At 33.7% G+C, this 15400-nt stretch overlaps 1 protein-coding gene across 1 annotated transcript in view; it reads right to left on the reverse strand.

The window, feature by feature from the left end:
• LOC106063406 (low-density lipoprotein receptor-related protein 2-like) overlaps nt 1-15400 on the reverse strand; it is a 115256-nt gene that overhangs the window by 19798 nt on the left and 80058 nt on the right. The window contains exons 51-72 of the mRNA XM_013221758.2: nt 15030-15165; nt 14151-14267; nt 13904-14026; nt 13661-13807; nt 13223-13327; nt 12703-12834; nt 12375-12544; nt 11996-12083; nt 11292-11414; nt 10910-11032; nt 10543-10668; nt 9640-9771; nt 9041-9299; nt 8010-8138; nt 7132-7305; nt 6604-6824; nt 5725-5878; nt 5298-5392; nt 4753-4986; nt 1335-1460; nt 554-799; nt 94-225 (exon numbers count right to left, since the gene is read on the reverse strand). Of these exons, the coding sequence (XP_013077212.2) occupies nt 94-225; nt 554-799; nt 1335-1460; nt 4753-4986; nt 5298-5392; nt 5725-5878; nt 6604-6824; nt 7132-7305; nt 8010-8138; nt 9041-9299; nt 9640-9771; nt 10543-10668; nt 10910-11032; nt 11292-11414; nt 11996-12083; nt 12375-12544; nt 12703-12834; nt 13223-13327; nt 13661-13807; nt 13904-14026; nt 14151-14267; nt 15030-15165 (3292 nt within the window). The remainder of the gene's footprint in view (nt 1-93; nt 226-553; nt 800-1334; nt 1461-4752; nt 4987-5297; nt 5393-5724; nt 5879-6603; nt 6825-7131; nt 7306-8009; nt 8139-9040; nt 9300-9639; nt 9772-10542; nt 10669-10909; nt 11033-11291; nt 11415-11995; nt 12084-12374; nt 12545-12702; nt 12835-13222; nt 13328-13660; nt 13808-13903; nt 14027-14150; nt 14268-15029; nt 15166-15400) is intronic.

A 15400-nucleotide genomic window follows, 5' to 3' on the forward strand; every position in this document is an offset into this window, starting at 1 on the left:
TACGTGAACACATTGAGCATTAGAACAAGGAAGACTAAAAGAAAACAATACAAACACACATCAACATAAATACACATATAAATGTAACAATACCTTTACAAAGACTTTCCTTTTCATCTGAAGCATCCCCGCAGTCATTGTCATGATCACACTTAAACTTTCCTTGAATGCATTTGTTGTTGTCACAGCGAAATTCTGATTCTGAGCACTTCCTATAGCTGTCACCTACATGGTGAAAAAATGAAATGATAGGCGATGTCCATTTTGAGACATTAAATAAATTAGTTACAAAAATCCCTTTACATTATAACTAAATCATTCAAAAGAAGATGTGGCTAGAGAAAACAGGTGTACAACATCAAGGAAACAATCAGACATTGCGGCACACTTGTTTAGTAAAGCAAATGGAAAGAGATCAAAGTGACAACACTGGTGTGCTTCAACAAGTTACATGATAGAAAAATCAAAATAATAATTGATTATAATGACTAAATTTAATTAAAAGAAGAGTATTATAATCTAAACTGTGGCACAACTTGCTTTGATTACTTACGACACTTATTAACATCCTCATCTGAGTTGTCACCACAATCATCATCAAAATCACACATCCAGCGTTTGGGAATGCAGCGACGGTTCTGACATTTGAAATCTCCAGAAGGATGACACTTGGGACAGTTTTCCTCCTTCTCATCAGAGTTGTCTCTGCAGTCATCTTCCCCATCACAAAGAGCCCAGTTGGGGACACAGCGATAATTTGTTTGGCATTTCCACCATCCAACTTCACACTGCCTGGTTTCTGAAATAAACCCCCACAAAAAGAGAAGTCATCAAGCTACCTCATAAACTAATAAACTCATAATATTAAGCAATTCATGAGAATAGGTCTCTGACAGCCTAAACACCTGTACAAAAGTGTATACAGTGGATCACATTTTGACTTTAAAAAATTACTTATTTCTAAAAAAAAAAATTAAAAAATTCTTAAAGATTCTACTATGTCCATATAAAATATTAGCCAAAAAAATGTGGAATTTCCTGAAAAAAAAAAAGACTTTTGAAAAAAAAAGCATGAGGAAAATCTATTTTAGGGCCTAATTATTAGTATTATTTGGACATTTTAAGCAATCTTGAACAATAAATAGTATAATATAGATATTTCCCCAAAATGTCGCTAATGCATTTGATCATCTTAGGTTTGAATGCAATCAGAAAACATATTAACTTTTTAAAACATATGCAACTCCAAGATAGCCAAAATGAGCTGAAAAGCAAAACACTTTAGCTTATCACAAAAACACATTGTCACATAAAAAACAAGAGCAAAAACCCACCACATTTGTATTCTGCTTTCTCATCAGAGTTATCTCCACAGTCATTGTCAAAATCACATTTCCAGTTGGCTTGAATACAGTTACCATTGTCACACCTAAACTGGTTAGGCTTGCATGTAGAATTACCTAGTTGTCAGAAAATCATTTAGCTTATCTGATATATGCAACTACTTCCTTTGTTGTATGATAAAAATGAAGTTCTTAATTAAATATTGCCAATAAAAATTATTTATAAAGCTTGAATTAAATGTTTTTCACAATATAATGAATATTTTGTTATAGTGAGGTAATTTCAAAAAGAAAAAAAAACACATTTAAATAAGTTTCTAAAGAATTAAAACCTATATCAAACTAAACACTTTTTTATACCTGAAAAAAAGTAGATAACTTAACATATAAGGACTAATCCTCCTAAACTACAAAAATAAAAGATATAACAAGAGTTTTTGAACTGATAGGCTTTGAATTGATACAACAGACATGAAAATATTTCTGGGCTTTGAATTGATACCAGACATGAAAATGTTTCTGGGCTTTGAATTGATACAGACATGAAAATGTTTCTGGGCTTTGAATTGATACAGACATGAAAATATTTCTGGGCTTTGAATTGATACCAGACATGAAAATGTTTCTGGGCTTTGAATTGATACAGACATGAAAATGTTTCTGGGCTTTGAATTGATACAGACATGAACATATTTCTGGGCTTTGAATTGATACAGACATGAAAATGTTTCTGGGCTTTGAATTGATACAACAGACATGAAAATGTTTCTGGGCTTTGAATTGATACAGACATGAAAATATTTCTGGGCTTTGAATTGATACAGACATGAAAATATTTCTGGGCTTTGAATTGATACAGACATGAAAATGTTTCTGGGCTTTGAATTGATACAACAGACATGAAAATGTTTCTGGGCTTTGAATTGATACAACAGACATGAAAATGTTTCTGGGCTTTGAATTGATACAGACATGAAAATGTTTCTGGGCTTTGAATTGATACAACAGACATGAAAATGTTTCTGGGCTTTGAATTGATACAGACATGAAAATATTTCTGGGCTTTGAATTGATACCAGACATGAAAATGTTTCTGGGCTTTGAATTGATACAGACATGAAAATGTTTCTGGGCTTTGAATTGATACAGACATGAAAATATTTCTGGGCTTTGAATTGATACCAGACATGAAAATGTTTCTGGGCTTTGAATTGATACAGACATGAAAATGTTTCTGGGCTTTGAATTGATACAGACATGAAAATATTTCTGGGCTTTGAATTGATACAGACATGAAAATGTTTCTGGGCTTTGAATTGATACAACAGACATGAAAATGTTTCTGGGCTTTGAATTGATACAGACATGAAAATATTTCTGGGCTTTGAATTGATACAGACATGAAAATATTTCTGGGCTTTGAATTGATACAGACATGAAAATGTTTCTGGGCTTTGAATTGATACAACAGACATGAAAATGTTTCTGGGCTTTGAATTGATACAGACATGAAAATGTTTCTGGGCTTTGAATTGATACAGACATGAAAATATTTCTGGGCTTTGAATTGATACCAGACATGAAAATGTTTCTGGGCTTTGAATTGATACAGACATGAAAATGTTTCTGGGCTTTGAATTGATACAGACATGAAAATATTTCTGGGCTTTGAATTGATACAGACATGAAAATGTTTCTGGGCTTTGAATTGATACAACAGACATGAAAATGTTTCTGGGCTTTGAATTGATACAGACATGAAAATATTTCTGGGCTTTGAATTGATACAGACATGAAAATATTTCTGGGCTTTGAATTGATACAGACATGAAAATGTTTCTGGGCTTTGAATTGATACAACAGACATGAAAATGTTTCTGGGCTTTGAATTGATACAACAGACATGAAAATGTTTCTGGGCTTTGAATTGATACAGACATGAAAATGTTTCTGGGCTTTGAATTGATACAACAGACATGAAAATGTTTCTGGGCTTTGAATTGATACAGACATGAAAATATTTCTGGGCTTTGAATTGATACCAGACATGAAAATGTTTCTGGGCTTTGAATTGATACAGACATGAAAATGTTTCTGGGCTTTGAATTGATACAGACATGAAAATATTTCTGGGCTTTGAATTGATACCAGACATGAAAATGTTTCTGGGCTTTGAATTGATACAGACATGAAAATGTTTCTGGGCTTTGAATTGATACAGACATGAAAATATTTCTGGGCTTTGAATTGATACAGACATGAAAATGTTTCTGGGCTTTGAATTGATACAACAGACATGAAAATGTTTCTGGGCTTTGAATTGATACAGACATGAAAATATTTCTGGGCTTTGAATTGATACAGACATGAAAATATTTCTGGGCTTTGAATTGATACAGACATGAAAATGTTTCTGGGCTTTGAATTGATACAACAGACATGAAAATGTTTCTGGGCTTTGAATTGATACAGACATGAAAATATTTCTGGGCTTTGAATTGATACAACAGACATGAAAATATTTCTGGGCTTTGAATTGATACAGACATGAAAATGTTTCTGGGCTTTGAATTGATACAACAGACATGAAAATGTTTCTGGGCTTTGAATTGATACAGACATGAAAATGTTTCTGGGCTTTGAATTGATACAACAGACATGAAAATGTTTCTGGGCTTTGAATTGATACAGACATGAAAATATTTCTGGGCTTTGAATTGATACAACAGACATGAAAATATTTCTGGGCTTTGAATTGATACAGACATGAAAATGTTTCTGGGCTTTGAATTGATACAGACATGAAAATGTTTCTGGGCTTTGAATTGATACAGACATGAAAATGTTTCTGGGCTTTGAATTGATACAGACATGAAAATATTTCTGGGCTTTGAATTGATACAACAGACATGAAAATATTTCTGGGCTTTGAATTGATACAGACATGAAAATGTTTCTGGGCTTTGAATTGATACAACAGACATGAAAATGTTTCTGGGCTTTGAATTGATACAACAGACATGAAAATGTTTCTGGGCTTTGAATTGATACAGACATGAAAATGTTTCTGGGCTTTGAATTGATACAGACATGAAAATGTTTCTGGGCTTTGAATTGATACAGACATGAAAATGTTTCTGGGCTTTGAATTGATACAACAGACATGAAAATGTTTCTGGGCTTTGAACTGATACAACAGACATGAAAATGTTTCTGGGCTTTGAATTGATACAATAGACATGAAAATGATTCTGGGCTGTCAATTGATACAACAGACATGAAAATGTTTCTGGGCTTTGAATTGATACAACAGACATGAAAATGTTTCTGAGCTTTAAACTAAAACCACAGACTTAATAGCTGTAGTAATGTATATGTACTTGAGTTATTTTACTCTAGGATTACTTACCACAAGATTTCTCATCAGTTCCATCACCACAATCATCTTCTCTGTCACACATCCAGGCTTTAGGAATGCACTTTCCATTGTCACACTTCATCTGCCAAGGTTCACAAGAATGCTTCTGACAGCCCTCCTCATCGCTCCCATCCCCACAGTCATCATGCAGATCACAAACACGGAATGCAAAGGTACAGTTCTTGTTCTTACACTGGAATTGGCCAGGATGACAATGGCTAACAGCTGAACAAAACAATAAGACAAGTGTTAAAATAAAACTTTGGTGACATGAATTGCAGAGCTAATAATCTACATCATTGACTGATCTTTCAACTTTAAGATTCTAAATAAATGACATCTACATTTCAGAAAAATCACTTTTTGCCCTAAATAAAACAGCTTATTCAAAATGTCGTTTAATTTTTATAAACTTTATAAAAATTTGCAAATCTAAACTCAAAAGCTTATGGATGCTAGATTTGTAATACAACCAAAGAAATTGACAAAAGCCTACTTCAGTAATGAAAAAGTCATTTAAAAAGTTTGTTACTCACGACAGTCTGCAGGCTCATCTGAACCATCTCGGCAATCTTTCTCTCCATCACATTTCCATAACCGAGGTATACACCTGTCATCAGTTCTACCACACCTGGAAAACAAAGCCTTACAATTAGAATAGAATTTAAAAAAAAAAGAATAAGAAGTCATTATCTGCATTACATTTATGGGCACATCTAATTTTCATATGACTAGAGGATTTTTTATGGGAGATATAGAGTGTCCTAAAGTAAGTTAATAAACAAAATAGTTCAAATATTTCAGCCTGATGTCTAGCAAAAATAAAAGCAGACTTAAAATACTGCAATGCTCTGTAAAATGTTACACTAACCCATCTATAGAACAGTTACAGGACATAGGCAGATGAAAGAAGACTGTAGTGGATGCACAATCTACTGCGAAGCCAAAATTATTCAATCTTACCTATACTGGATACTGGTACACCTGGCCTCACAGGTCTTTAAGTCTGACTTGAGTATGAAATAGTCTGGGCAGGCACATGAGTAGTTGGCGACACCAGGCGCTATGAGACAGAGGTGAGAACAGCCTCCATTGTCTGTACCACAAGGGTTCAGCCCTGTCAGATATCAAATCATGTAAACTACAATGTATCAATATGGTCTTACAATTAATATATACTCTTAGTTATAAATTATTGGCACTTTTAAAAACTATGTTTGTATCCATTCTTGAATCTCACAGCATGACAAACTTGTTTTTAGAATGACACAGTGGCACACAGACAAACTGTGTGGTTAGAAGGTGTTAAGTTTTAGATAAAATACCAGTACAACGGAAAAGTCAAACAGTAATGTGCATTGTTGTAAGCCCTGTGTAAAATTCCCCAACCCTAAATAGCTACCTTTAGAAAGGGCTAGTTAAAAATTCCATCCAATGCAAATTAAGTGTTTTCAGATGAATGAAACTAGATCAAAGTAGATCAAAACCTAAGTCCTTTATTAGTATATAAAATGAAGTGGACTTTGTGTATATATTAAGTTAATGCTCAGAGAAAGAGAATAGAGAGGCTAGTACTAACTGTAACAAGAAAAACATTTGTATACTCTTTTTAATCTGATAAATTGCTGTTTTTACAAGATGCTATCCACACAACTTCCTGCATAGAAATACCAACATAAGCAAAATATGCAGTGGAGAAAGTAGCGCCCAAACTTAGCATATCTGGTAACACACATAAACTATTGTATCATAAAGTATCCTCATAATCTATTGTAACATAAAATATCAAAATAAAAAACTTGAATATAAAGAACATGATTATAAATGTTAGGAAATCCCTACCTGGTTTTTGTTTCAAAGGATGGAATATATGTATATCCATAGGTCTGTGGGTAACATTCCAGATTATTCTATGGTTTTCTCCAGTGAATTTGTTGGCCTTCTCAATGGTCAAGTGGTTCCAGTCAGTCCAGTACATGAAGTCCTCAAACAAGGAAAGAGCAAAGGGATGTGGCACATTTTCAAGAACAATATGGCGGTGGGAACCATCAAGGTTAGCATATCTGGTACAAAATAGTCATTCAAAATAACTCCATACAGCAAGACATTTCTTAATTAGAACTTTTAATAAAAATTGTTGTGGGATAATTTTGAGTCAAGAATTAGAAATAAGTTTGGAGTAGATTTAAACAATTCAATGAGACAAGCAAAAATATTAATTTTAAAAAGAAGAAGAAAAACTACAGAATCAAAAGTGGATTGTTGTGTAGCCTAAACTGAATTTTCATAAAGGTTTTTGATAGTTTGAGAATGTGATGAATTTGTTATCACCACTAGTTTTAATATATTCAAGAAACAATCTAAACTTACTCTATAATGTCCAGATGTGCATCAGCCCACCAGAGTCTGTCTGTTTCAAAGTCAAGAGTCAAAGCATTTGGCCAGCCCAACTTTTCTGTGATAAAATCTGTGGAAAGGTTTTTACCATTCATCCCCATACGCCCAATGTAGGGGGGATTACCCCAGTCAGACCAGTACAGGAATCTAGATGGAAACAAAGCAATGGGAGTGTTTTAAGCAAATAGCCCAACACATTATGCAGACTAAAATTAAACTAAAGTGAGCTATTTATGATGTCTCAAAGATCTGTCATTTTAGGTGTAACATTTATTTCTTCCTTTCATCAAAATTATTTTTCCTCTGGACATATTATTAATCTAGACACATCATCATATAACTCCATTTGAGTGAGGGCTTGAGAGGCTCAAACCCTCTCTTGCAAGAGCCCTGGATATAAACTCTGCTGTCTTACTTAGTGTATACATGTCACCAAAAAAGTCAAGAATTTTTGGTTTCCCAGAGCTGTCAAGATGGAGATTAGCAAGTCTGGGGCAGTCAAAAAGAATATGAGACATGGTTTCCTCTTCTTTCCAGCAGCGGGGGCACTGTGAATAAAAATTTGACCATAGCCATGAGAAATATGAGCCAACAGGCCTGTCCTGTACTGTGCTAAAATAGTTTGCTCAGGCCTTAACAGCCTCCACCACGGGGAAGTGCGGTCAAGGCACCTCATGAGCTCCCAGACTCCACTGGCTTTTTTGTTACTTGTTCCAGCACTCAAACCACTTTTCCATTGCTGTTTTTTTAATTATAGCCTAATTATGTAGACACATACACAAGTGCATAAATTGTTTTAGGTTTGATTAAACTGGATGAATAGTATTATGTTATGTCCGTGTTTTTTTTACCCTTTGAATGGATGGACAGAGATAGCCCGTGGTCGTCTAATTCCTTCCTTTAGAAGAGTAAGTTGACTAGTGCCATTCATCTCTGAGACACCAATAGTAGATCGACGTCCATCTACCCAGTACAGTTTCCTAGAGTAGAAAAAAATATAGAAAAAACAAAGAATGAGGTACATAAAAATGCACAATTCACATTTTTAAGCATTTTAAATCTTATGCTTGGACAGTTTAGGTTATGTAATTGCAGCTTAGCTTATGTCAAAAAATGTTTCAAGGTCTAGGGAAATTTGTTTCCTTTTTAAATTCAAGAATGGCAGGAGTCCAAGAATTTTGTTTAAAAAAAAAAAGAAAACAAACAAACAAACAAACATGTACATATCAATCAAACAAAACTGTTTATAGGAACATGAACAAGTAACACTATTTATTTATATTTATTTTTTATGTTTAATTCATTAATGCATTGATGACTTGAAATGTTCATTAAAGAAATTAAAATTTATATTTATTTTTTGTCGCTTCTATTATTAACCCAAACATCCCACACAACAGCTGGTTATAACAGCAGGAAAGATAAGAATAAAGATCTAGATCTATCTAAACTTGTTATTCTATTTACTGAGATAAACTTTAAATAGCTTAGAAAAACAACAGCCGTGTCTACATTTAACTGTAGCACAACTCTTAGCCCTGTGTTTTAATGGCATTGATAATACTTTTGACTGGGATACATTTTCATGGAGCTGATAGGAAAACAAGACAACAGCATGATCCTTGATTTTATAGAACTGTGCATTTGTTGGATTGAAAATTCAATAGGTAGAGATTTTACTTGTTTATTTCTACAGGACTTTAAGTGTAGATGAATAATAGAAATCAGTTTCTAGGTTCAACATTTTAAGGATATGTGCACTTTTAACATTGAGGTTCACTGTTACACACATATATTTGTTTATTGCCTTCCATCTGCTCTTTTTAAGTGTCATTCAAACTTTAAACCCATTCCTGAGGACACTTGTACAACTTCAGATTACCTTCCTATCCAGTCTACTGATATGCCCTCCACACTGGGCACATTGTCCTTGATGATAACTTTTTGGTCAGTGCCATTGACAAAAATGCTGTAAATCTTGTGCTGCTTAACATCAGTGAAATAGATGAGGTCATTAGCAATGTCAAAGTCAAGAGAGACAATGTTCTCAAATCCCTGGGCAATTCGTCTGTGGTTGTCTCCCTCTGTGGAGATTTCCCGCAAGTAGTAGCGGTTGGTAAAGATAAGCCAAGGTGTGATATCTGCACAAATGATAAAACACTTGAAAACAATATGACCAAATCTTACTTAGCAGTGGCTTATATAATTTTATATATATTCATAAAATACATCTCACTGATTGATTGATACATTCATTTATGCATCAAGATATCTCAGCAACTGCAGTGGCTAACACAACCACAACATTCCATGAGCATAGCCAAGAGACATTTGAGGTTAAAATGTCTCAAAGAATAAAAAACTAAAGTAAAACTACCATCAACAAATTACATAAGCGTAAACAAGAGGTTTTAAGGTTAAAACCTCCTCCAATAAAAGAAAGTTACACTCACTAACTTTTCAAACATAAGAGTTACTTACAGTCTGTTTTCTTACAGGTCTTTCCATCTTCCATTTTCTGGTAGCCATCGGAGCACTTGCAGATATAGCTGCCCTCAGTGTTCTCACATTCTTGAGAGCAGGCCCCCACCACCTCCACACACTCATCAATGTCTGAAACACAAGCACACAGGATCATAAGTTATAAGACTACTGTAGGAGAAGAATTAGCTACAAGACTTTGAGCCACATCAAGTCTGGAAATGTGTACCACTAGATATGTTCCATGAAGTATTTTGTGAAGAAAGAATTCTTCACTTGGATATTCCCAACTGGGTATTGAATCCTTAGCATGTGAACAAACTAAGATCCCAATCACAGATGAATCAATGTCTAAACAAGGATACCACTAATTCTGGTTTTAAAAACAGATTTCAGTTATATGGGTTTTGTACAAAAATTGTTGACTGCTTTCACACCTTCTTATTTGGTACTACGTGGATGCATTGCAACCATGAGTCTCACAAATAAAAGAAATGTGTGCTTTGTTGAAATTTGCAGTTGCTACTTACAAACATTGAGCCAGGCATAAATACACTATTAAAATCTCATCAACCTCATCTAATTTTTTTTAATTTTATTTTTTTTAAAAAGTTATAATCTCAATAAACTCTCTTTCAACACAATGGTTTTTTTTTACATTTGAAACTTAGCATTTATGTAGCTTTTTTACTTGGGGGTACTTGTCGAGTTTTGATTAAAGGGGTCCACGGTTAACAAGGCTGTTATAAGGCCAGCACAACAACCATACAGCCTTTACTTTCTCCAGTTAACGTCAGTTATACATTAGAGTTGGGAAAAGTCCTCTGATTGATTAATTACATAAATATCTCTTACAGTCAGACATGAAATAAAAGAATTTCCGTTAGGAATAGCCTGACTTACCTCGACATCCTTTTCTATCAGACATGAGCTGGTAGCCAGGGTTACATTCACACTTGTAACTGGTGATGGTATTGATACACTTATGTTGGCACTGGTTGACTCTAGTGCTCTGGCACTCATCAACGTCTGGGGATATAGCAACATCACACTTTACTTGCTGACACATCCAATTACATATAGCATTGTCACATCACAATACATTGAAAATGTATTTACATCACATGTCAAATTTATTTCAAATTGTAATAATTATCTAAAAGTTAGATAAAAGAAACAATAAGCAAAGTTAAATTATTAATAAGGAACATTTTTGTTTCAAATAATTTTTGAAACTCATTCAACACAAAAATCATTCCAATGAGCTTACTACAATACTGTTCATCTGATTCATCACTGCAGTCTGGATTCTTGTTACACACCAACTCTGAAGCTATGCACTGACCATTAGTGCAGCGGAACTTGTTCCCAGGACATGTGGGCTCTGGAGTCACTGTTCAAACATCCCAATCAATGAAGAAAAAAAAAACATCATAATGTTGACAAAGAAAAACAATTTGGATAAAATATGAAAATGAATTTATTTTCCTACAAACAAAATTTTTTTTTTTTGAAGAATAATCTTTTTTGTTAACAATATTTTCTACTAACACCACAAATAGTTTTTGTCAATTCAGACTAAAAATAAAGTAGATAGAAAAGGAGTAAATATCACTATAAGAGAGGGGGAGAGGTGTATCAAATGTACTTACAACAAATTGATTCCTTCTCATCAGATCCATCCCCACAATCATTGTCCCCATCACAGCTCCAGGTTTTAGGAACACAACGTTTGTTGTCACATGTATACTGCTCACTGCTACAGCTGTGGTAATCTGGGCGGACATGAAAATATGAAGAAAAAAAAACAATTATAGTATAGCAACAATTTTTTTAAAATACAATGGAGATGAACAACCAATTAACCTATCCTGAGCACTTAAAACTAACAGTTGTTTAGGTTACTAGGCAAGAGGTATACAGATTGATGCAAAGAAACCAACACTACAATACCAAGGTCTCACACTAAGTCGGGCCTCACATCTAGAAATACATTCTCTGCTACATATAAAAAAGTGAAAGTAAAAAAGTAATCTACTATAGTTTCAAGTGCCAGATATTTGGTGAACATGTGAGAAAAACTGATTTTACAGATTTAGTTACGAACTACTGACACACACATTATACTTTTTTGTGTGGAGATAGGGGCGGGGGGAGATTGAATTAATTGCAAATAATATTTGAATTTAGATTTATCAAAGTTTAAAATATATTTAAATGCTATAGGCAGATCACTGAAAAAATATAATCCTTTCAAAAGAATTAGGAAACTTAGGAATTAGGATTAGAATTAGGAATTAGAATTAGGAAGCACAAAGAATGAGCAAATTATTTTAGAAAATAAAAAAAAACTCACTGCAATCAGTTGGCTCATCAGAAGCGTCCCCACAGTCATCATCATGGTCACATTTAAACCTGGCTGATATACAGATACCATTGGTGCACTGAAAGAAACACATTGTACCAGTACTCATTCAGTGTCACAAGCATGTTGACAAACATATTTGAATCAGTACAGTTGATGTTATTATATTAATAATGTAGACCTTATTGCATCAATACAAAGCAGCAGCTCTATGTAAAATACATAATTTACCTAATCAAAATCTGAACATGAAAGGAAAAGGTTCCAGCATTATTTCACAATATTGACAAGGCCTATATACACTGCAATTAGGCTAAAACTGAACAGTTGAATGATAAGGAAGGAATGAAGCTGTGTTAATAAAACGTACTTGGAATTCATGTGGCATACAAGTCCTTGGAGGACACGTCTGCATCTCATCCTCTCCATTGCGACAATTCTTAACACCGTCACAGACTCTTGAAAGTGGAATGCAGGGATATGAGCCTTGCTGTTTGTTGGACTCGCACGTAAAAGTGTCTGGAGGGCAAGTACGTTCATCTTGTGAAAGAAAAAGCAAAATATTTTGAAATTCAAAATTATTTCACAAAAGTTTTAAAACAAAAGTTCCATATAGATTCCATTTTTATCACATAAACACCAGAAACAAAGTCACAATATGTGTCACTGAAACTGCTAAAAATGTAATAAAGACTTACTGCAATTCCTGTCAGCAGACTCATCAGAGTTGTCCCCGCAGTCATCCTCACCATCACACACCCATCTCTGTGACACACATCTGTTGTTGTTACAAGCAAACTGGTTGGTCTGACAAGTGCGATTGAAACTGGCTGCTCAAAAGAGAATAGGAGGAAAAAGTAAGACTACTTGCACAATATTTATTTTGTACTTAAAAGTGTTTTTTTTTTTATTTCCATTCGCAATATTAGAAATTAGATCTGCTAAACAGTTGGAATAGAGTGTATCCATTTATATTTTTTTGCAAAAAAGGAAATATTGTGTGGCCTGGACAATGATCAAATACCTCAGCCTAACCCAACAGATACTAGACCTTTTGAACACAGAAACATCAGTCAATTGTGTAAAAATTTAAATCTCTGTATATTAGCATTCTTCCCCCACAGCCCCTATTTAATCATTTCCATGAGTAAGACATAAAAACCTTGTTTTCAAATGAAATCAAGCATCAAAAAATGTTGTAAACTATGACAGACATACAGCAAGTAGTAGGAGATTCATCTTCTCCTGAGCCACAGTCATCATCCCCATCACACTGCCAGCTGCCTGGTATACACTTGTGACTCACTGAGCACTGGAAGTCTCCTGAGGAACATTCAGTAGTGCTAGAGTTAATTCCTTGGGATAAATAGTGATGCACTAGTGAACAGCATTTTTATTTTCTAATGCTTGAGAAAATATCCAATGAATTCAGTAAGCATATTCCAATAACATTTATTCCTTATATAGAAGATGTAGATAGAAAATTAGGATTTTGAGAAACATTAAATTTGGGAGTGAACTTTTACAAAACTTAGATTAGAAAAATTGTAATTTATTTTCCTGGAAATATTTGTCAAAAGTACACAATTCCTAAAAGAAACAACTAGCTTATAGGTATGTAGATGACCTAATTAGATGCAATGATTGGTGACTTACCAGGTGCACAAGAAACAAGATGACAAAAGAAAGGATTCTCATCACTGTTATCTCCACAATCATTGTCCCCATCACACATGTAACGTCTGATGATACAAATGTTGGTAGTAGGACACTTGACTTGATTTGGTGGACAAGTTCTTGGAGCTGCTCACAAAACAGTAACACCTAAAGGTTATTTTTTTGTTGACATGATTTGATACAAACATCTAATTGTGAGAATAATCTGCCATTTCAACTTACGACAATTAACTTCATCAGTTCGGTTCCCGTCTCTACAATTGTCAATGCCATTACATCTTTGAGCAGCATCTATACATCTGAAGTTGTTGCAGGTAAACTGGTTAGGTCCACAAGTAGGATAGTCTGTACAAAAAAATAATTAAACAAATATTTCTGAAAAAAATGTTAAATGATGTACAAAGGAAAATCTGAATCAAAGTTGAACATTAAATTTTGATTTGCAACCTAAAGAATTCAAGACGCTAACCACAAGCCTCCTCATCAGAGTTATCCCTGCAGTCATTGTCAAAGTCACACCTGTACCTTAGTGGAATACACCTTCCATTCCTACAGCTAAAGTACTTTGGATCACAGGTGTGTAAAGCTGAAATGAAATGTAAACAAATAATTCATCAGTTTTATACATAAATTAGATAATAATAATAATAATAATAATCTTTATTGTCCATAAGATAATTTGTCTTACAATTTGTGCATTACACCAAACAAAACATTGTAACTATAATAAAACAAAATGTACATTCACACATGACTCACTGATAATTTACATGTGAAAAGTTTATATCAGATTGTTTCTATTTAATAATTTGATTTGCCAGGGGAACAAAAGAGTTTTTGTGTCTGTTTGTCTTTGCTATCGGTGTCTTGTATCTTGATGGTAAAATCACAAAATCCTGACCCAAAAGGTGATTTTTTATTTCTAGAATCTTTTTAGCTTTTTTATGGATGTTTGTCTCAAACAGCTGTCCAAATGGGGTTTGTTTTTTGCCAATGGTTTAACCAGCAGCATTTAGGATTTAGTGAAGTTTATTTTTATTTTTAATGCTCAGATAACATTCAAATTGCAAAAAAAAACATTGAAGCAAAATAGCTTTTTATTATTTAAGTGCATGAGAGTAGAGTAGACATTTTTAAAATCCATCCTTAAAGTTTAAAGTTTAGGTGGATAAAATAGTTACTAGAATTTATTTTAAACATAACCATTTACACAATGTTGAGTACATATGAATGTTTTAATAAAGTTTAATGACATACAGAAACTTAATTAAGTGATAAGCTAAAAGTGTTTAAACAAAAAAACAACCTAACTAGTATTTCTTGCCAAAATAATGAAATATATACTTACCACACAAGTTAGGCTCTTCATCTGATCCATCTCCGCAGTCATTATCAAGATCACATACCCATCTCTCCCTGAGGCAGCGGCCATTTTGACATACAAATTGGTCAGATGTACAGGTGTTATTGGCTGGCACACACACCTAAAATGATTTTTTTTAAAGTAGTTGGACCTTAAAGTGACCAATACTGCCCAGTCATTTAACAAAGCAGAAAAATCATCAAACAGTGGGGGGAATAGGGTTAGTGACATGTTATTGATATTAGGCATTGTGGCAGTTGTTTATGTTAGATGACACCTAAAAATAAACCAAATAAATAATATGAATAAAAAGTGATTACAACAGCTAATTTTTTATTTTTAAATAGAGAAGATGT

The sequence above is a fragment of the Biomphalaria glabrata genome, chromosome 16 (assembly GCF_947242115.1).
Source record: "Biomphalaria glabrata chromosome 16, xgBioGlab47.1, whole genome shotgun sequence".
Lineage (NCBI taxonomy): Eukaryota > Metazoa > Mollusca > Gastropoda > Planorbidae > Biomphalaria > Biomphalaria glabrata.